Raw genomic sequence first — 21,242 nt, 5'->3', positions numbered from 1 at the left:
CCCCTCACCTGCGCGGCGGCTGCCGCGGCACCGGCACCGGCAGCGGGCGGCGGCGTCGCCGTCACCCCGGCGCCCCCCGGCGCGAGCCCCGCGCGCCCCGCCCCCTGGCGGCCGCCCTGGCGCTGCGTCAGCTCCCGCGGGCGGTTTGGCTCCTCCGCCGCACCGTAGCGGCCCTCCCGCCTCGGCGCCTCTTCCTGCGCGCGGCGGCGGCGGCGGCGGCGGCAGGGCCCGGCACAGGTACGGGGCGCGAGGCGCCCGCGGGAGGGGCGGGGAGGGGGCGGGCGGGCGCGCGCGCGGGCAGGGCTGGCCCGGCCCGGCCCGGCCCGGCCCGCCGCATCCCCCACAGGGCTCACGCGTTTTCTGTTCTGGTTGGAATCAATTTCACGCGTAGCAGTTGTGTTTGGCGAAACTAGAGGCTTTCCTCAGTCACAGTCACGTAGGGTGTGCTTCCCCGCTGCTGAGAGGAGTTTAAAAGCCTCTCCTCGCTTTTCCTTGGGATGGCCGAAGTGGCTTGTACGTAAATGATGCGATCATGAATCAATCTGACGTATGTTTAGAAAGAAGTATCCACATAAATCATTTATTCTTAGGTATTTGAGAAATATTTTTGCCAGACCTTTTCTCCAGAACAAGCTCCTTTCTTTTCATAGAATCATAAAGATGTAAAACACCTCCAAGATCATCTGGCCCAACCGTCCCCCAGCACCAATGTCACCCACTAACCCATGTCCCCAAGCACCACGTCCAACCTTTCCCTGAACACCCCCAGGGACGGTGACCCCGCCACCTCCCTGGGCAACCCGTTCCAATGCCTGGCTGCTCTTTCTGAGGAGAAATGTCTCCTCATTTGCAACCGGAACCTCCCCTGGTGCAACTTGTGGCCGTTCCCTCTAGTCCTATCACTAGTTATCTACAAGAAGAGGCTGACCCCCAGCTCCCCACACCTTCCTTTCAGGTAGCTGTAGGGAGCAATGAGGTCTCCCCTGGGCCTCCTCCAGACTGCACAACCCCAGCTCCTTCAGCCGGTCCTCACAGGACTTATGTTCCAGGCCCTTCACCAGCTTCGTAGCCCTTCTCTGGACACACTCCAGCACCTCGATGTCTTTCTTGTAGTGAGGGGCCCAAAGCTGAACACAGCACTTGAGGTGCGGCCTCACCAGAGCAGAGTACAGGGGGACGATCACCTCCCTGGTCCTGCTGGCTACACTATTGATACAAGCCAGGATGCCGTTGGCCTTCTTGGCCACCTGGGCACACTGCTGGCTCATCCGTCTTTACAAACGTGAAATGAGCTGTTCAGGAGCGAATTGTTCACTTTTTGTAACTGTAAGGTGTTCAAGTTTCATGCCTGGAAAAAAGCTTGTATGCCAAACAAATTGTTTCTGTTTTCCTTAAGTTCTGCATATCGTCATAATAAGAGATTGCCTCTTATTGTAAACCTAGCTTATCATTTGTTGTTATAGGAGATTTTTTTCTTTATAATTTCATTAAAAGATTCTTTGTGAGAGAGTGCCAGGTAATTCATCTGATGAAACATCTTCTATACAAAATTATATAGTAATGCAAATAAAGCGAGAAGTGACATGAGATACGTGTATTCTTAGAAAGCAAATATATGTCAAATTTAGAATGTTTTGGAATGGTCTGTGCTGGTATTGATGTATTTTTAAGCAATAAAACTTTGTGGATCCTTTACAGGCAAAAGTGACAATGGGGCACAATTTTAAAACAGTGAACAAAATCATGTAGGAGAGAAGTAATTTATACCTAACATGACTATTAAGAATGCGTTTGGAGGAGTAACCAGCAAAACCAGAAAAATATGCAGTCTCAAGCACAGCAACACATACATTAAACTAATCCATTTGTATTGGAAGTGGGTTTGTAATTGGAGGGGAGGTAGGGTCCTATAACTACTTTCAAAGGATGTGTTGATGTTCACAAAGGCTGTCATAACAGGAAACTCACCATAATGGGGAGATAATTTTCTTATCCTGTGTTCCAGAAATGCAGGAATTTGCTGGATAGGCTTCATTTCAGATATTGGATGGTTTTGAATATTCTTAAAGAGAAGCACTCCCTCACAAATTTACCAAGTTTCTATGCTTAAGCTGGATAAAGGTTATAAAAATCTTTATGTGGTGCTCGTTACAGCATTAATAAGTTAAAAGTGTAACCTGAATTAGTGTGTTCTGGTTTGTGCAGGCAGGGTGTCATTGTCCCAAACATACCAGAAGTAAACCCAGTCCTGTCTGATAAACCTGAGGGTTAAAGGGATTTGCTTTTGAAGCCACACCCACAGATTCCACTGAATTAACTGGGACTGCTTGAAGGTATGTCAAATCTGAAACGTGTGTAACCGAGGAGAAATTGTTAACATTGTGTTCCTACGCCTTGAAAGCAAATACATTTTAACTACTACAGACAGCACAAACTTTCTGTGTTACATGTTTTCATTCTCTTTTTGGAGTGCTTTTACTGTAGAACATAGCCTAGATCAACAGCAATGAGAGGCATTGATAGGGTATAGGCAAGCATCAGAGGCCAACACTCAGATTTTTCTCAGCAGCTGCTCTGTTCACTACCCCCATACAAACCAATACACACTTTAGAGTGCTGTAGAAAATTAATATTTCATATCTGGTTTCCCCAAACAGCCTTTTTTTTGATCGAATACCTAATTTGTTGAAATTTTAAGCTTTCATTACTGACACTTAAAAAGCAATGTTAAACACAATAGTGGTAAAAGCTGTTAAGATTCTTTGCCTGTTCTAGTCTACCATGGCAGTGTTCTGAAGCACAGTGCAACGCCTGTAGTCTTGTGTGTGTTTTTCTCAGTGATAAGAAAACTTTCTGAGAACATTACCAGTTAAAATGAAAACAATTCCCCGTAAATAACTAATAATGGTCACAGTCACAAATGTAATAAATGATAATTCCTAGGTATCTCTAAACTATCCTCTAAATCATCCTCCATATATGAGGATATAAGAATATATGAACTTGAATTTTTAGTATTTAGACTTTTTAGTATTTAAAGGCAGTTTGAAAATATGGCTTTTTAGCACTGGTTTATGCATCAGGAAATCTCCTACCACTGCCCTAGAGGGTGTTTGAGGCTCTTTTGTTCTCTAGTCAATAGCTTATCGTTATTATCTACTTCAGTATTTTAATTTTTCATGTGAGTTAAAACACACGGGGAGAAGGGGAGAAAGGAAACAACATTCTGCTGAGGAGTGGAAATCTTGCCTTCCCTAGTTCCTGGTTCCGGTGTCGAGGGAGATTTATAATTCCATTTGCAGAATTAACATTTCTTTCTTCTGAACTCCTGCTCAAATAATTTTGAAATTGAAGTCCTGTCACTTTGAAATGCTCTGAGAATTGCTTGGAGACTTAGGGCCTTGCTGTGCTGCGTTTCGCCGGATTGAAAAAAGAAATCACATTGCTCCAATAGAATGTTTGGCTTAAACAAGATTCACAGCTGAAGCAAACTGTTGGTACAAGCAAAGCCTGAAACTAAACCAGCATCAGATGTCTCATTCACACAAGCTGTACAGTAAATCATAACTTGAATACAAACCACTGACATGTTTAAACTGTTTATTGCAAAGACGTGTATTGCTAGAATTTTCTAGTGGAATCGATCCATTAGATTAAAGCCATATGATGTGATGCTATTTTTAGTGGAATTCTGTGTTTCCTCATTCTCATTCAAAATCAAACCCCATACCTTATTCAGAGTTTTGTTAAAGCTGTATCTCTTTATAGAATTTAGACTGGCAATGGTGCACACCTGATAAAAACTTAAAGGGTTTAATATTGATTTCAGTTAAAGCAGTTTTACTTCAAACTGCCACCCACCTGCTGTGTGTGTGTAGATTTGTGGCAAACTGCTAACAGGGCTGTGTAGGCAAATGCACACATTTCTTGCATTGCTTTTTCTCCCACAGGCTTTATACTGATTAGGATCTGATTTAGGCTGCCTGGAGTGAAAAAAATATACAGTATTGTTCAAACTTTGATTTCCTCCACCACTCACTCCCTCACCTATTTTTTTCTCTCTCTAAATGTCTCCCTGCAATGGATGCAGTGGACTCTGCTTAAAAAGGGGAATAGCCTACCTAAATCACGAGTATATCTCCTGGTAATATGAATTTCTATACGTTCTCTTCCAAAACCAAATATGCTTACCACAAATTGCAGCTAACTTTTGATTGCAACATATTTAACTGTATAAGCACTATGCAATTACACAACTGCGTGACAGAAGATAACTATAGCCAACCAAAATTAAGGAAAATTTTAGCTACACCTAGTATAATATTGGTATTCACACTTGCCAAGGAAATGGCTACTATCCTTTTTTCTGAAAATTGCTTTGAAGTTCTTCCTAAAAATTTGGATTCCTTGTTTAGAGATCAGAAAAACAACTTGTTTGAAAAAGTGCTGGACGTGAAGTACAGTAGCAAAACATAGTATTTGTTAGGCCCCTACTGACTGTCAGATATCACTATCTGTTGAGGATTTTAAACTTTCTCCAACTGTTTTGATATCCCATCTGTCCTGTATGTAGATCGACTTGCCTTATATTTGTGTTGTATATAGAAGTCTTATATAGACTGGTAGACTAAAGTCAGCTGTACTCAGCATTTGTGCAAATACAATACAAGATAGCCTCTGTGGGCTCATACCGAAGTGTTGCTGCAGCTCCTTTGTGCTCCTGTTGTATAAGCTCTCAGCACCACTTCTCCAGCAGCACTGTGAAGTGGAAGCCCAGTTACCACTCGGCAATTGTTGGATACTGTCTTGGAAAAGGGTGCCATCTACTGAATTATCAGCACAGCTTCTTAAAACAGGTTCTGTACAGCTTCTGTATGATTTTCAGCTCTATGCGATTTATGTGATACTGTCATAACCCAAGACAATTATAGTCAAAACAATAATCTAAAATGAAGGTGAACAAATCAGGGTATGGACAAGTACTATTTTAGAAAGTTCCTTCTGCTTTTTATCGAAGTATTGGTGAATATTGAAAGCAACGTAGGAAGACAGTGCTGAAGGATGCAAAAGAGCGAGACGTTTTGGTTTTCCTTACCTAGAATGGTACAATGCATTCACGCTTATCTAAAAGGAAAATATATACGTATGTTACCAGTTTCATATTTAGAATAATGACTCAAAACATTTTGTTGGTGTTGTTCTAGTCTGATCTTATACAAGATCCAGATGCTGTGGAATTTTTATTTATTTATTTTACTAGCAAGAATAATTTATTTGTTCTTTAAATAAAATAATCATTTAATTCAATTCAAGCTCACCCTCATTGTTTTTAATGAATGAAGGACCAGAACAGCACCTCTGCTTCCCAGATGAAGCTAGCTATTTCTACCTGCATAGTATAACATATTTAAGAAGAGTTTTAACTGTTACAAAACATCACAAGACAAATTTCTAATTGGTCCTGCAGAAGTTCCATGGAGTGAGAATTACAATATTAATGTCTAATATATTGCAGTGGACTCGACACTTGCTGGACATTGGACTTCAACACCTTTTTGACATGTCTTCTTATGGACTGTTGGTCCTGTTATTTTCAGTGTTTGTATTTGCTTTTATCTTCAGGGATGCCTGAAAGTCAAGGGAAAGACAGCGAAAGCCACATCAGCAGCAGCAGTTCCAGCACTAGCAATTCAGTTGCTCGCTTTGGACAGGTCAGTTCCTTTGTCCCGAGAGGGAATTGGAAGTTCTGTGCTTGCACTTCTGGAAATCTGCTCTGCATATTTCCTCCTTTTAAAGTTGGATACTGTACCATAAAATAGCTCATTTTATTCTCTCGTATTGGAGATGGCTTGGCTCATGTTTACACACATTCTCAGTACTGGTTCAGAAAAGTAAACCGCTTTCATTCACCTACTTAAAAGAAATAAATTGGGGAAAAATGTACAATAATCAGTTTTCCTTTTTGGCAGCGAATTCCGTTCCCCACGATAGGCATTTATGCATAGTTGCTTAATGTGCACATATATTCTCCATTTTTCCTTACATCTTTTGGTAACAAGTTCACATTCTAGTACCAGAAAAAGACCAAATTATTCCCTTAAGTTTAAACAGAACCAAAGATAAATGCGTGAGGTTTGGCAGGCACTAGAACTAAATGGCACACACACTGTCAAATACTGTTCTACTGAGTGATGAGGCAGCCAATATGTGAATACACAATACTTATGATACAGGTGGTGAAATCTTTGTTCTGTCCCACATCATAACGTAGCAGCACAAGCTTTATCATGCTTGAATCCTTAAACATGCAATTAGGCCTCTCTAACCTTTGCAGAATGTAAATTGTATTTCTAGTAACACATGCAGCAAGTTACAACACTCTGGGCTTCCTGATGATACCAGTGGTGCTGGAGTTATCCAGAGGACCGTCACTGCACTAGGGGAATACGCTGAACACTACTCAATACATTTCTAGTTTGACTGGTTGCCTGAGCTGCTGTCCTCTCTGCCTTTGATGGAATATGGCGATAGAGTAAGGTTAAACGTTGGTTTTGTTGGAGTTTTTAAACATACTTTTCCTGTGAAGAATTATATTTTATTTTTGAAAGGTATGTACAAACATATACTTGTATGCTTATGTTAGGCAGCCATGACTAGGACTATGACCACGTTAAGATTTCAATAGGACACTAACAGACCTGTCTCATTTAAGTTCTTCTAATGTAAGTGATGCTTATGAAAAATGGAAAAAAATGCTACAGTTTAATAATTAGTGCTTGTATACATGTGACCTCAAGAATAAGGAAAAAAAAAAACAATATAATGCACAAGTGTATACACACACCCCAACTTGTCGGTTACACCCTGATTCTAAAAATGGATCACACGCCTCTTGAAAGAACAGTATTTGGAAAAATGGAATTAAGAATTGAAATGAGGAGAAGAGGGGGAGCTAATATGGAGGGAGTGAGAAATTTTGTCTTTGTTTTCATCAAGTGTCAATATACAGCAAATGAGTATCAAGCTATCCAGCATGCTCTTCGTCAGAAACTGGGTCCAGAATATATCAGCAGTCGACAAGCTGGAGGAGGACAAAAGGTATGAATAAACTTGCACAGATATTTCAACTCACATTTTTTCCAGGAGAACTACTGTAAAAATAATAAATAAATTAATAAAACGTTTTTGAAGTTAATTTCCCACTGGTAGCGCTATATGCAAATATGAAAGCAAAATCAGGATAGCATAAACTCTGGCTTTAACTTAGCCAAAGGTCCTTATACGCTTTAGGAAAAGCCACTTTTCAGTGCTTCATCCTTTAAAAGGGAATATTTGTCTACTTGTGGAACGTTAAGGTTTTTCCCAGAACTGGAATATATGAATCATTATATGACATTAGGTGCATTTTTACCTCTTTAGCATCTGCTACCTCTATTTCCATTAATTCAGTTCTGTTTTCAGTCAATTCCCCCCACCACAGCTGTTATCAGGAGAAGGTGAACTTAATCTGGACCATCATTCACATTATCCTAAATTTAGCTCCGTTTCTTCAGTGTAAGACAATCTGTAATCTCTTTTTAAAATAAATCATGTATATATATGTGTGCATATGTATATATATGTATGTATACATACATATATGCCTTTCTTTTCAGGTCTGCTACATTGAGGGTCACAAGGTAATCAGTCTGGCCAATGAGATGTTTGGCTTCAATGGCTGGGCTCATTCAGTCACTCAACAGAATGTTGGTAAGTACCTCTTTAGGATTAAAAAAAAAACAAAAAAAACTGTCTTCTTGTTTCACTATGAAGCCCTGAAGGAGAAGTCTTTCAGATAAGGACAAGAGTATCTATCCAAGGACATGGTCACTTCAAAGAGGGGGGATATATATTTTTTGGTATGTATTTTAAGTGTTAGAACCTGGCAAAAGGCATGTGGAATTTTCAGGTGTCTTAGCACCGAAAATTTAATTATAATGTAGGTTTTCTTTTCTATTTAGCTCTTGCACAGGAATATATCAAATTAATTATTCTAAGGGTGTTTATTAGCTATTCTAATCAAGTTTTGTGATCTCTCTGGGAACAGCCAGTCAAGAGTTATGACAATTAAACCATTTGTTTTAACACCCAGCAGCCCTGAGCCTACTGTCATTCTGACCTGTAATTTTTACATTCTAAAAAGTATCTCTGAGTTAATATTCTCCTAACCTTTAGGGTCCTTTTTTTTTTTTTTTTTCCCCCATACTGATTCCTCTTCTAGCAAATATTTTTGTAGTAGAAAGTTTTGGAAAAACACTTTCTAGGAAATGATCTTTGGATGTTCTTAAAGCTTAAGCTTCCCCTGTCCTGAAAGTTGAAATAGTGGCTTCTAGAGAAGCATTGTCCTTGCAGATCTGCTATGCTTAGATCCAAGTCAAGCTGTTGAAGTAGCTCAACCCAGCTGAGTAAATGTACATCTTTGCTTCTCTGCCCCACTCACAGCCACCCCATCACACCGCATCATACCCCCCACACTTTCAGGAATATTTCATACATGTGGCTGGTAGATTGTAGACATAAAACAAGTTATTTCATGGTTTTTCACCTAGTATGTACCACTTTTTTTTCCCCCTTTTCAGTCAAGAAAAGACTGATGTCATTCAAACTTTTTTTTCCCAAAATTATCCTATAACAAGTCATGCCTTAGCAGTTAAGAGACAGAAGATTGTTATACTTGTTTATAAACCCATGTATCAAAAAATGATTGCACCTCTGGCAAGTTTACAAAACAATTGATCAAGTGGACCAGATGAGTGCAGAAGTTTATACACACAATAGCAGGGTGCAAGTATATGGCAGGTCTAGACGCTGATAACCAGAAAACATAATGTAACATACTCAGAGCATATATTCAAGTTACCATTCTCAGCCCACAGTTAATATCTTGTAAATCATGCTCCATTTGGTAGAAGACACAGTATCTCAGGCCCGTTCAGCAAGTATGCTGCAGGTTTACAAATATCCTGAAGAAATGCGATAAGATCTACATGTGGATCAGAAGTCTTTTCTATTATTTAGGATGTTACATTTTTTTCCCCCCAGACTTTGTTGACCTCAACAATGGCAGGTTCTATGTGGGGGTCTGTGCATTCGTGAAAGTTCAGCTTAAGGTAAGTGGACTTTTTGTTTGCTCTGTCTGTAGCTGAGCAATTGCTTAAGGCTGGGAAAGAAAGTTCATGCGTAGGTCAGGCTGTGGTTCTCAAGAGTATTGCGTTATACCAGAGAATATAGTGGCGTCTAAAACATTGACCTTGCTATAGAACATCCAGCTAAGAGTGAATAATCAGGCTTAGGAAAGCACAGCATCTAATGAGAAGTGATAGATGTGCAGAATCTCCCTTAAACTTAGTTGTTTGTGTGTGTGTGTGTATTTTTTTTTAAATCTTACTGCAGGATGGGTCATACCATGAAGATGTAGGTTATGGTGTCAGTGAAGGCCTTAAGTCTAAGGCCTTGTCCTTAGAAAAGGCAAGAAAGGAGGCAGTAACAGATGGACTGAAGAGGGCGCTCAAGTAAGTGAAGATCTGTACTTGTACATTTGCAGAAGGGAATTGAGAGTTACCTACTGTTTTCGGTGACAATTAATTGTCTTTGTTTCTCAGGTGCTTTGGGAATGCTCTTGGGAACTGCATCCTAGACAAAGACTACCTACGAGCTGTGAATAAACTTCCACGTCAGGTGCAGTACATGGTCTTTTACAGCAGGGACTGTTAGATATTGATTGTTCCTGATCATTCGTGTTAAGAGGAATTTAAACAATAACATAAATGCATCTATTCCTGAATATTTCCTGCTATGAGATCCACAGCATTTTTGTGCTATTTTGATTGCATGAACTCTTTTACTGATTTCTTTCCTAGCATTTTACCAGAACTACTCCAAAGTTTAACCATTTGCATTAGGCAAGCTTCCTGTGGTGTGGAAACAGTATTCTACTCAAGATCATATGTGACGTTTAGTGCCATGTTGTTTAAGTCTCTCTTTAGTGCCAGTAATGCATACAGTTATGTCTGTGTTCATAATAGGTTAAATGCTACATCAGCAATTGTTCACTGTTTAAACTAGCTTTTTCTAGGTGTCATCTCCTACACATGCTGCAGTTGCTAAGCCCATTTAAGCTTTGTCAGTTGCACCAACTCATTTCATCACTCTCATCCAGCCACTTGTGCTTAAACGTTCATCAGCAGTGATACCACTGTCATTCACAGATTTGTCACAAATGAAATTAAAATCCTTGGGAGAGTAGTGTCTGTCAAGGCAGTGTGCATTGTATTTTGCCCTGTATAAGACAAGAGGCAAAACTGTTCTTTGTTTGTTCTCATTGACAGTGGTAGTACAATCTGATTTCACAGAATCACAGAATCGTCTAGGTTGGAAGAGACCTCCAAGATCATCTAGTCCAACCTCTGACCTAACACTAACAAGTCCTCCACTAAACCATATCACTAAGGGCTACATCTAAACGTCTTTTAAAGACCTCCAGGGATGGTGACTCAACCACCTCCCTGGGCAGCCCATTCCAATGCCTAACAACCCTTTTGGTAAAGAAGTTCTTCCTAATATCCAACCTAAACCTCCCCTGGTGCAACTTTAGCCCATTCCCCCTCGTCCTGTCACCAGGCACATGGGAGAATAGACCAACCCCCACCTCTCTACAGCCTCCTTTAAGGTACCTATAGAGAGCGATGAGGTCTCCCCTGAGCCTCCTCTTCTCCAGGCTAAACAACCCCAGCTCCCTCAACTTCCAATTTCTTACTTGGAATTTTAAAATCAAGATTTATATGACATATTCCTCTCATTGCTGGACTTTTTCAGGAATCAAAAAAAGGATAGAAGTTGACTTCATACAGTGACACGATTGGCAGTTGCTGGAAGAGGTGATAAGAGGTTGTAGGCAAAAAATAGCCAGACAGTACATCTATTATCTGCATGACCTACCCTAAAACAGATAAAGCTCCTGTGTGCATTTCTGCAAAATCAGGACTATTTCATTTAGTCCTGAAGTCTCTCAAGGTGACAGCCTGTATGTCAACCAGTGATCAGCAGGAAGAACTGTTCTCTACATTTTAGTGAGTTCTGGCAGAAAATAAGGAGTTTTTCCATGAGGAAGACTTCATCCTTCAGATAAAGTTACTTAAAATTAAGCAAAATCCATACGGTAGCAATATCAATGTGTGCGCTGATGGTTGTCTTGTCCTTTCACTAATCGTTATTCAAACCTCTGCAAAGCTCTAATGCACATCACCACCTAGATAGAAACTATACTCAGCATGGCCATTGCAAAAAAAGTTTAGTGTGCCTGTATTTTAGCTGTCAGAGGTCTGTTCATTGTTCTGTTTAGAATAGTTAACAAGTAGTTATTTTGGGAACAAAATTTTTGTACTGTGGTCTCAAGCAAAGTTAGTTTCAAAAGGTGATTTCAACTTTCAATGTAATCCAGTTGGGTCCTTCCCAAAAGAACACTGCAAAATACTAGATGCATTTTTGTTACAAAGGCGGAGCCTAAACCTTTAGACTGGATCCTAAAAAATTGTGGCTGTTGCCAGTTGCTTCAAAGTCTTACCACAGAAAAGCAAAAGAGGTAATTGTATTTTGTTCTTGTGATACATTAGCAGCACACAAGTGTCCCTGCAAATATCCTCTGCTTGGCTTCAAAATGTGTTGGTACCCGAAAGTTGCAACTGAATGATGAAAGCTGGGTGCATTAGACTTGGCTGCTGGAGAATAAAGAATAGTGTTAGGAAAATATACATTCTAACTTGCTTTAAACGCCTCAATAGTATATACTACTTAGCAAATGGTGCCTCTTTAATATAAGAATAGCTAGTTTGTACAGCTGATGGGTACATGCCGTTACTTTCCCTGCCATCACTATGGTTCTGAACAATACGGGTCTTTCTGAACAGTAATAAGCCACGTTACTTCTTGCTTTGCTTTTCAGGCTCCTTGCTTACCTTTAGGTTTCAGTTTGCAAGGAAGGAGCTGCAGTTACTCTACCCTCTGAAGTACTAGGTCAAACAGTGAACCTTCCGAGGTAACCAACACCATGGAGAAATGCCTCTTTTGGAGGTCTCTGGCCCAGAGAGAGAAAAAAAAAATGTATTGTACATTCCGTCGATGACAACAGTACTGTAAGCCCGTTCTTTCAGAGTTATCACAAAGTGTGCTTTGGCATAACGTAGCAGCACGTATTAGTATTAAAGGTGCCCTGGCTGTTAATTAACATTAATCTTGTTACCTCCTGATGTGTACCAGCTGGGGGCAGTAGGCCCCTAAGCAGTAACCTACCTTGCACATTGAGGAACAAGTAAGCCTTTTACCACTGCTGATCCATGGAGCTGCATAGGATGGTTACCTTCATCATAACGGGATCTACTAAACTCTGCTGGTCAGCCTGGAGCTCTAATATGGCTCTGTCTAGCTAACTTAGGCTGTAGGAACTGATCCAAATTAAAGATGAAACAGATTTCTGTTTTGCCAGGGTCATTTTTTATTAGTGGCATTGCCACAAACTTGTAAAATCACAGAGACAAACCATTTTGTCTTTAACAGAAACAGAGTACAATACCTTCCCCAGTGACCACATGCTCACAGAGCTATGCAAGTATCTGCCATTGTCCTTTAATACACATGTGAAAACAGAACTGGCAAAACTAACAGATGCCAACAACAGACTTGTGAGACTGAGGAGCTACAAAGTTCTTCTTCTATTCTCAGACGCAGCAAGCACAATATGGGGAGACATGAGATATCTGCCCTGAAGCACTCAACTATTAAACTGACACAAAGTTGCATGAATTTAGTGATAAACTACATCAGCGATGTATTGAAAATGCATTTTGGTTTCCTGTCTTACTGCTCCAGTTAGGGCAAACAAAATAAGATTTCCTAACTGAATATATAGAAAAATATATAGAAAAAGCCTGTGCATATTTCATTGAGTTGATGACAGAAATTTCTGAACATATTTTCTTTTTTTTCTGTTGTAGATACCCCCTGAGTTAGATTTGGTGAAAGCTAAAAGACAGGACTACGAGCCTGAAATTGAGAAAGCAAGATACAACAGCTGTTTGGAAAGGCAGAACACAGGATGGAGAGAGCACTGTGAGACGGCATCTACTTGTAAACCTAGTCACACAGAGGCTTCTGTAGTGACGGAAGATGAGAAACAGCCAAACAGTTCCAGGTGAGACCACTACTATGCATTTATTTTACAAGATATGTTACAAGTTACTGTTCCCTTTAAAACATGGGGATGGCCCAAAGTAGAAGATGCCATAAAATACCAGTTTAGTGGATTTTGCTTGCTGTTATTTCTTTATACAACTTTCTTCATAAAAGATAGTTGCTGAAATCCTATTTTAACTGATTTTGTGCTTACTTGGGGTAGGGGCAGAAATTCAGATTCCTTAGCTATTGAGTGTGATGCCACTTACCAGCGGAAATTGCGCCAAAAGCAGCTACAGCAACAGTTCCGGGAACAGATGGAGAAGAGATGTCAGGTTACAGAAGTCACTCCTAGCAGCAAACAGGGTAAGATGTGGCATTAAAAATTGACGGTTTTAATGATAGCTACTGGCAGGCACACATTATTCTTAGCACAGGAGCCTGACCAGTTTCTTTTGCTTCTGTACTCTACTATCACACACCTTTGAGACCAAAGGAAAGAGGATCATCATACTCGTTTCCCCACATTCTCAAAGTAACAGGAATGTCACCTCCAAAACTGCATAATAAAAACTGTAACCCTACAACCACTCTAAAGCTTCATGTAGCACAGCCATTGACACCTGTACCATTAACATGCTGCATCAGAGCTGAAGCTGCAGCACTTCATTGAGACTGGCAAACAAACCTTGCATTAACCACTAATAAGTTGGTCCTCACTCATGGGGAAGTCTGGACAGCTGTGTTGTAAGCAGGAACTTGGGGGCAGGGTAAAACAGGCTAAAAAACATCTTACAGTGGTGCAATTGCTCTTACTAGTCATCATCAGCATCTCACCATTCCACATACTGCTTCCAAAATGTAAGCAGTTGTGGGAAAAGAGGGTACCTGGTGGCAGCTGGTGATGATCATTTCAGACTTACACTCTGTTAAGGAGGAACAAGAGTTCTTCTGTACTTCTAACTTTAATCTTTGTGTTACCTCTGTCCAGCAACAGCCCATCCTCCTGTAAAACAGGACACTCCAGCAGCAGTACAACAGGAACTAGCAATAGAAGAAGATTTCTTTGCAGGTCAGCCAAAAATAATTAATGTTAATTAATTGTTATTGTTAAATCATGTTAAATCATTAACATTTATATTAACTCTTCGAAGTAGCATAAAGGTAAAAGTTGTGAAGAGGCTGGAATAATAGAAGTGTGAGTCTAACCCTGAGAGTTTAGCGATAATAACCTTGCTTGAATAGCAGGGAAATGATATTAAAGTGTACAAAAGATGAGATGCCCATCACTACAAGGGGTTTCACACCATGCCTTTCAGTAGAGCATGGTTATACACGTTTGGTAAAACCTTTTCTTGAAGCAATGTTGCACAGAAACAGAACATCTGCAGGGGCTGGGAGGAAAGTGTCTTTGCGTAACATAACTGGCTATTTGAGTTGCATACCACAGTGTGCGGACATTGCTGAAGTTCAGAGCACAGGGGGTAGTACTGTTCTCTGGTTGTGCACTGACATTTCACTTTTCTAGTGGCCACCACCCACTACAGGAGAGTGGGATGGTCCTGCAGTTATTGTTCCTGTAATACCATACTGTCACCTGTGGTTTCATCATCTTTTCATTCATTCTAGATGATCCTGAACTTTGGGACATTTCCTTGGAGACCACTGATCTTAACAAGATAATGGGTCACAAAATGGCAGGCCCATTAGCTGGACACCAGACACCAAAAACACCCTGTGGACATCATCAAATGATTACTCGTAACAGGACCCCTCAGAGAATGAATTATCACAAACCTCCTGCGAGACCTGCACAATTGCCGCCATCTGCTACTCGCATGAGCAACAGCCACGGTGCCGACCAGCATACACCAGGTACGTGCTATAATGAAATGACCACGTTCTTTCTGTCTTATAAACAGCTCCTGACTTTGAAAGCATTGCTAGATTGCTTTGAACACACTAGTTAAATTATTAATCTGGAGAGGGAGAAACATCCCTCTTTTCTCGGACCTGGCTGCGGACTGCTGTGATAGTGGGCTAGGACAACTATTTTTTCCACCCAACTATCCTCTGAAGGAAGAGCTAAATAATGACTCACTGAGCACTTACAGAAGCAGAGAAAAGCTTTAAGAAACTTCGATTTCTCACTGTCTCCCTGTTTAGCAGAGCCCAGCCCTCACAGAAGTCAAAGCTTGAAGAAAAGGAGGCTAGAACCTACATAGGACACCTGGTGGTACCGTTACCTACATACTGGGTTACATCAGAAGACTGCAGCTGGCTGTTCAAAGTACGTGAGGAAGACTAATCTATTAATAGATTGTCCTGTATGTTATGATGAAGCCACACAGAAGAGTCTAATACAACCAGCAAGAACTTCACGTGCTTTTGGGTTGTTACATATTTCAAATTTTTTCTATGAACAAGTAATCATTTGTACTTCTGCAGCATTGACTTACGGCTCTATTACAAGCTGGAGTTACAAGTAATTTGCCTGAAATTGTAACACGAGTAATCCTTAAAATGAGTTGCCATTCATCATTTCTTTCTTCCTCAGTGTTGTGTTTCAGCATACAGGAATGGTTTTTCAATAAAATAAGGGGGTGGGTTACGGTCACATGAATGCATACACACTGTGCTCTCCTGGTCCATGTGGCTGTTTGCAGCTGTGGCAGCGCCTGCCTCTCGTGTGGAGCCCAGCTGTTTGCCCTGGGGCTGCACAGACGTGTCAGAAGCGTCGCCCTTACCCTGACACAGCTCTGCCTCAGATTCTTCCTCAGTCGGACCCGATTCCTATCCAGCAGCAGCAGCGCAGCACCTTTGTTCACCTGTGCCAGGGCAGGAGCGTGCTGGGATTGCTGCTGAGGAGTACACAAAGCATCTCAGGCAGTTCCTTTGGATTCTTTGTAAAATGAAGGGGAGCTGCAGGTTTTTCTGATGTTTTAAATAAGCTTATAGTCATATCTTTAACACAAAAATAAACATGAAATTTGGAGAAAAACCATACTCGTTGCTCTTCATGCCTCATTATTATTCAAACAATTACAACTCATTTCCTGTTTAACATGCTCAAAGACACTGATGTGTTCTGACCAGGTGCGAGGAGGAAGCTAGAGACACCACTGCGCACAGCATTTGCTTTAACAGGGGGCAAAGGTTCCAGTGGGTTTTAAACAGTGTAAAGCAGCAGATATTCCTTCAAATAAGGTGAAAGAAAAGATTTTAGGCAGTGTTTAAGAACCACTCCCATGTCCAGGGTGAGAAGCCCTGCTCTGGAAAGGGAGCAGTTCTGCTGGGCAGCTACCTGGGCCCTTCCTCGTGTGGCAAAGCGGCTCAGCTGGAGCTCCTGCTGCCCGGGGGAGGAACCTGGCAGCACCACGGCAGTGTTCAAGCTGGCACCTGCGCTGGCAGCACTCTCCCTGGCAGGTGGCAGTTTGAGCTCCCCACGTGTCGATGCTGGTTCTGCATTACCTGAGGCCCAGAGGCAAGAGGCAATGATGATACAGCATGGCTGGAAGTTTGAGCTGAACCAGGAAAATTTACAAACTTTGGTTAGTCCAATGCCAAAACTGATGTCAGACTTGAAACAGGACCTCATTCCTGTGCTTTGCCATTCCTGGTTTATCTGGATGCGCCTCTTAAAGCAGTCTGTTACATTTGAGGCAGTAAGCATTTATTCCTGTTCCTCCTACTTCACCTTCGCCACTTTTCCTTTTTCCTTAAGTAAACTATTATCCACTTAATTCCCAAACAGGACAAAGAACAAGCATTGATTTAACGATGGAAATACAAGACAAGTTACAGTTAAATGTAATGTATTATACTTAGAAAATAGTTTCAGATTTCACCAATACTGGTTTCTCTCCAACTCAGGGCTGAGGCTCAGGAAAGAAATACATACCACATGTTTGAGTCATGCACCCACTGTTGAAATAAGATACCTGTAAGGAAGGGAATGCACAGACATACAGCATTACTGTATTCAACAAAGCCTCCCTCTCCAAACTTTTACAAGAGAAAAACCTAGAAGTCTAAAACAATTTCATCAGCTTTCTTGACTCCAGAACAGTGCAATTGTAGATATGTGTCTGCTAAGAGGAATCACTGCAATATACCTCATGGATTGGTCCTTTTTTTTTTTTTTTAAAAAAAAAAAAAGCAGTAAAGTTTATACTTGGAGCTTTTTCTTTAAGAACTTGAGCAGCATGACTCGTAACAGAAGCCTTTCTTAAAATGGAAAGAAATGCAGCAGTAATTAGTGTTTAGAAATGTCAAATAATTTCTGCAAGTTACAGCTGCTTGAGAATGACTCTGTAAAGTGGTTCTCCTCTTATACTGTGTACCAGTAGAGTCGCAAATTTGGAGATGGAATTCAGGTTAGATCTAGACTAAAGTTAGCCCCCAGCACCACAGGTGCTGCTCCCTTCCACCCAAGAGGAGAGTGATGGGCCCAGCAGAAGGGACTGTTCTCTGCCAGGGCAGGGGCTTCCCCAGCCCTTTTAGCACCCCTGCTCCAGCTTCATTGCCAAAAAGGAAGCACAGAACCGCGGCTGGTTACACTTTACCTGTGTTGCAGGCTGGGAGAGCAGCCAAGTTCCCGAGTGGCCTAGCTGAGTGTGTTTCAGTAACTGCATGACAGTCTCGGCCATGAGCACTCCCCTACTGCTCTGGGCATCATCCTGCATACCTTCTCCCTCCCTCTTCCTTAGCCTCTTGGACTCCTCCTCTCTGAAAGACTCATTCTATGAATTGCTCTTTGTAGTACCTTGTTTCAGAGAATTTTATTAGAAGGTCCAAGGCTCATTGATCACTGGTTTTGAGAAGTTAAGGGTCTCCTTGAAATGGGTTTCTTGTACTTTCCTGCGATAAATTGGATAACAGTTAAACCACTCCTGAAGCAGGAAGGAAAGGTTGGAACCTGCTGTTCAACAAGAAAACCCACGGCTCAACAAAAGCAGGTTTGGTTTATTTCAATGACTTCGTTCGATATTCTACAAAGGTAACAAATGACAGCACAAAGCGCAATCATACAAGAAGCGCAGTGCCTGGGTTTAGTGCAAAATATACAACTAACTACTACGGCCAGGGAAGCCCAAAGTTTCAATTCTTTTTATTTTTTTATTTTTTTATTTTTTTTTACAGTGTACATTGTTAAATAATGTAAAGAAAACGCTTGTAATTCAGAAACAGATTTTATGTGGAAAAAGATACTCAAAGTGTAATATTAAACAAAATAATTTAACAGTTCAGTAGCATTAGTTTATTCCTCTAGACTTCAGTTATTCATCCACAGGAGGGGAAGGGGGAATCAATGGTAAATAAAACCAGTTCTTGCATAACATGAAGTGAAAACGACCTCAAACTTATTAGATCAAAATTAAATAACCACGTGCTGCATTCAGCTGATTACTTCCCCTGTCATGAATATTCCCCTTGTTTCATTACTGCCGCAGGTTTGCAAAACTGCTCCTTTTCCTCGAGCACACCTCTCCCCTTACACTGGGTGTATTCAGGAAACTTCTCTGCATCCCGTCAGACCAAAGAGCAGAGGTTTTCTGTTCAACTTCAGCAGCAGGAACCCCTGTTTTCTGTCCCCCTTTCCACCACACTCACACCGTGAGCCTTGAGCCTCCTCTCCTGTAGCTCCAGTCTGCACTTTAGTTACAAAGAATAAACCCCCAAATCTAAGGAACTCAGAGCCCAGCCTCCTTGCCACTGGCTTTCACCCCCAGGCATTCCTCTCCACCTTGTACATGCCCTTGCTGCCAAAACTGCTTAAAAAAAAAAAGTGACAGGAAAGGAATGGACCTTGCGTGTTTGTAAAAATAAAAGCGAGAACATCCACAGACAGAAAAACTCCCTATTAAGGCTCCACGGGGGAACAGCACTCAGGGAAAAAAAAAAAAAAAAATCAGGCAAGTAACATCTCCTTGATGCACCACCTTCCAGGATACCAGTGAGCTACTCCCAAGTACCAGGAAGCAGTACTCTGATCCTTCACAGCTTTTTGCAGCACTACATAAATACTGGCTGGTATTATTTTTACTTTGAAGAGGAAACCAGTATTTTTAAATATGAAAAGGGAAAATGAACAAAGCAGAAGGTACAGTACAGTTACTAAGAGGTGACAGTTAGCTACAGTCCTGGTACCAGCTTGAAATTTGTTAGAGTGAACAAAATCATAAATCCTCCAAAATAAGACTGAGGAAACTTCTTGATGCCGGCTGTTTCAAGTGCATCCATTGCCGGCAATGGACGTTGCACCAGGACAGTTTATTCCTGGCTTAAATGGATTCAAAAAAAAAAAAAAGTAAGAAAAGCAATCCCAGCAGACAAGCCCATGCCAACGAGCAATGGCACCTCTCCCTCAAACCACATCCTGACCAAACATCTTCACCACTTCACAGGTGGAGTCAAACTGCATCTTAAATGGGACCCTTCCCAAAGACACACCTTCTCCCCATCCTCTCCATTTCTGATCCAGACCTCCTGCCTCTGTAGACAATATTGGTTAGTCTCAATTTAGCGTCACCTGCAACCCTCCATCCCACCCCCACCTGGCCCTCATCACAGCAGCAACTTCAGATCACCCACTCGGACAAGTTTCCCCAACACGCAGCACCTTGTTCCAATCCACTGCCTCAGTGACTTCGCCCTCCACGCACTTACTCTAAACAGCAACGGTATCGCTAAGAAAACTGCAATGTCCTGGTCACTAGGTACAAGTAATCCATCCATCCTTCTCTGAACTTGCCCTCCGTCCACCTCGGGGTCTGCTGGGAAGACAATGCTAACTGCAGAAGCAATAGAAGTCCAAGGCACTAAAATATCCAGCAAGCATACTGGGAGAACAGACAAGTATTCAAGTACATTAATTTATACAATTTTACATTCACATTTATTTATCTAATACAATGAAAATACAAAGGAAAAAGTTAAAGTGTCTCCAATAAGTATAAGGATATAGCTAGCTTTTTTTCCCATTTTTTCTTTTTAACTTTTTTAACCCTCTATATTCCACTCATTTTTAAACTACTGTTGTCCAACAACATTTATATATCACAGTGTTTCCACATCAAAACTGATGGTAAGTACATGTCCGCAGGGAACTTTTAAAATTTTTAAACAATTTAAATTGCTCTAATGCTGCAGTCAAAGCTGTTAATATCTTACTTAAAGCAGTAATGACCTATCAAGCACGGGCTGCACTGCAAGTCCATTCATGTGCCCCACCATTCTGGAGCCAAATACAATTGACTGGGGAGAGGGAGAGGAGGGGGATTTGGACAGCTTTTCTCCTGGTCTTGGATCTTCAGGGAGAGAAGAGAAGTGTGCTAAAGCCTCATGCTAGGATTCAACTCTCCCATCTCAACACGCGTGGATTCAGCCTCAAACCAGAGAGAAATTTTAGAGCAAGACTGCGTTAACTGACCCCATAACTTATCTTCACAGCTCTTGCTCCACACAAGAGCAGGACCCCTCAAGTCAAAAGAACTGTCCCATCGTAAGGATGCTGATCATCCTCCTCCCCCTTGTAAGCGTGTGGGGAAACCCCCTTTACATAGTTAACAGCAATGGTTGGAAAAGAGAAAATCATTCCCAGTCTGGCAAGCCACCAGTTCATTGCAGCACTAGGAGCTGATACAGGGCCCCATCTCCCTCCCCATGTCCTGTCCCGAGGTCTAGCCAGCACGGTGTCCGAGCGCAGCTAAGTGGTCCGCAGGTTGGAGCCTGGAGGGTTGCTGATAGATTTCTGCAAACTGCTGATGTTGAAGCTTTGCAAAGATGCGGCACCTACAGGCTGGAACTGGCCAAGTGGCTGCTGTGCTGGACCACCCGTCCCACTCCACGGAGCGGTGAAAGACGCTGCCGGATAACCATACTGCTGCGGAGGGCACATGGCCTTTGTGAAGGGACCTAAAGAGGTAGCTGATGCTGCAGAGATGGGCGTAGCACCCAGGGAAGATGTCATAGAGATACAGAGCTGACCTGGAGCCGAGAATTTTCTTGCCATTCCAGGGCCCTGAAAGAAAATT

General features: G+C 41.7%; 3 protein-coding genes across 14 annotated transcripts in view; 1 reads left to right on the top strand and 2 right to left on the bottom strand.

Moving 5' to 3' along the window:
- The window catches only part of ERC1 (ELKS/RAB6-interacting/CAST family member 1), a 307,518-nt gene extending 307,397 nt beyond the window's left edge, over positions 1 to 121 (bottom strand). For all 4 annotated transcript variants that reach the window (XM_035550781.2, XM_035550783.2, XM_035550786.2 and 1 more), the window contains exon 1: positions 9 to 121. The gene's annotated coding sequence lies outside the window, so the exon portion shown is untranslated. The remainder of the gene's footprint in view (positions 1 to 8) is intronic.
- A 40-nt stretch (positions 122 to 161) lies between these two features.
- On the top strand, positions 162 to 16,211 carry RAD52 (RAD52 homolog, DNA repair protein). Of its 4 annotated transcripts, none has more exons than XM_035550787.2 (13): positions 162 to 237; positions 2,206 to 2,333; positions 5,623 to 5,711; positions 6,997 to 7,098; positions 7,656 to 7,749; positions 9,082 to 9,149; positions 9,433 to 9,551; positions 9,642 to 9,717; positions 13,029 to 13,225; positions 13,430 to 13,572; positions 14,198 to 14,278; positions 14,836 to 15,081; positions 15,373 to 16,211. In XM_035550787.2, the coding sequence occupies exons 3-13, from the start codon at positions 5,625 to 5,627 to the stop codon at positions 15,429 to 15,431; spliced, it is 1,272 nt and encodes a 423-aa protein (XP_035406680.1). In that variant the 5' UTR covers positions 162 to 237; positions 2,206 to 2,333; positions 5,623 to 5,624; the 3' UTR covers positions 15,432 to 16,211. The 4 variants fall into 4 exon arrangements, with proteins under 4 accessions (XP_035406680.1, XP_050570415.1, XP_050570414.1 ...); XM_035550788.2 differs by having other exon boundaries at positions 178 to 237; positions 15,376 to 16,204; XM_050714458.1 differs by lacking the exon at positions 2,206 to 2,333 and having other exon boundaries at positions 168 to 237; positions 15,376 to 16,204.
- Positions 16,212 to 18,151: 1,940 nt separating this feature from the next.
- Positions 18,152 to 21,242, bottom strand: part of WNK1 (WNK lysine deficient protein kinase 1) — a 106,315-nt gene continuing 103,224 nt past the window's right edge. For all 6 annotated transcript variants that reach the window (XM_035550716.2, XM_035550711.2, XM_035550712.2 and 3 more), the window contains one exon: positions 18,152 to 21,229. In XM_035550716.2, coding sequence (XP_035406609.1) covers positions 20,915 to 21,229 — 315 coding nt within the window. In that variant the 3' untranslated portion in view covers positions 18,152 to 20,914. The remainder of the gene's footprint in view (positions 21,230 to 21,242) is intronic.

Source organism: Cygnus atratus, chromosome 1, assembly GCF_013377495.2.
Source record: "Cygnus atratus isolate AKBS03 ecotype Queensland, Australia chromosome 1, CAtr_DNAZoo_HiC_assembly, whole genome shotgun sequence".
Taxonomy (NCBI): Eukaryota; Metazoa; Chordata; class Aves; order Anseriformes; family Anatidae; genus Cygnus; species Cygnus atratus.
Note: the sequence above shows the minus strand (reverse complement) of the source record. Positions and strands in the feature narration are given on the sequence as shown.

What these genes read in the sequence shown, in the direction of transcription:
- RAD52 (XM_035550787.2), top strand. Translation starts at nt 5,625, where the DNA reads ATGCCTGAAAGTCAAGGGAAAGACAGCGAAAGCCACATCAGCAGCAGC. An exon ending in CAGTTGCTCGCTTTGGACAG is followed by an intron (nt 5,712 to 6,996) that starts GTCAGTTCCTTT and finishes GTTTTCATCAAG; the next exon opens with TGTCAATATACAGCAAATGA. An exon ending in GGACTGAAGAGGGCGCTCAA is followed by an intron (nt 9,552 to 9,641) that starts GTAAGTGAAGAT and finishes TTTGTTTCTCAG; the next exon opens with GTGCTTTGGGAATGCTCTTG.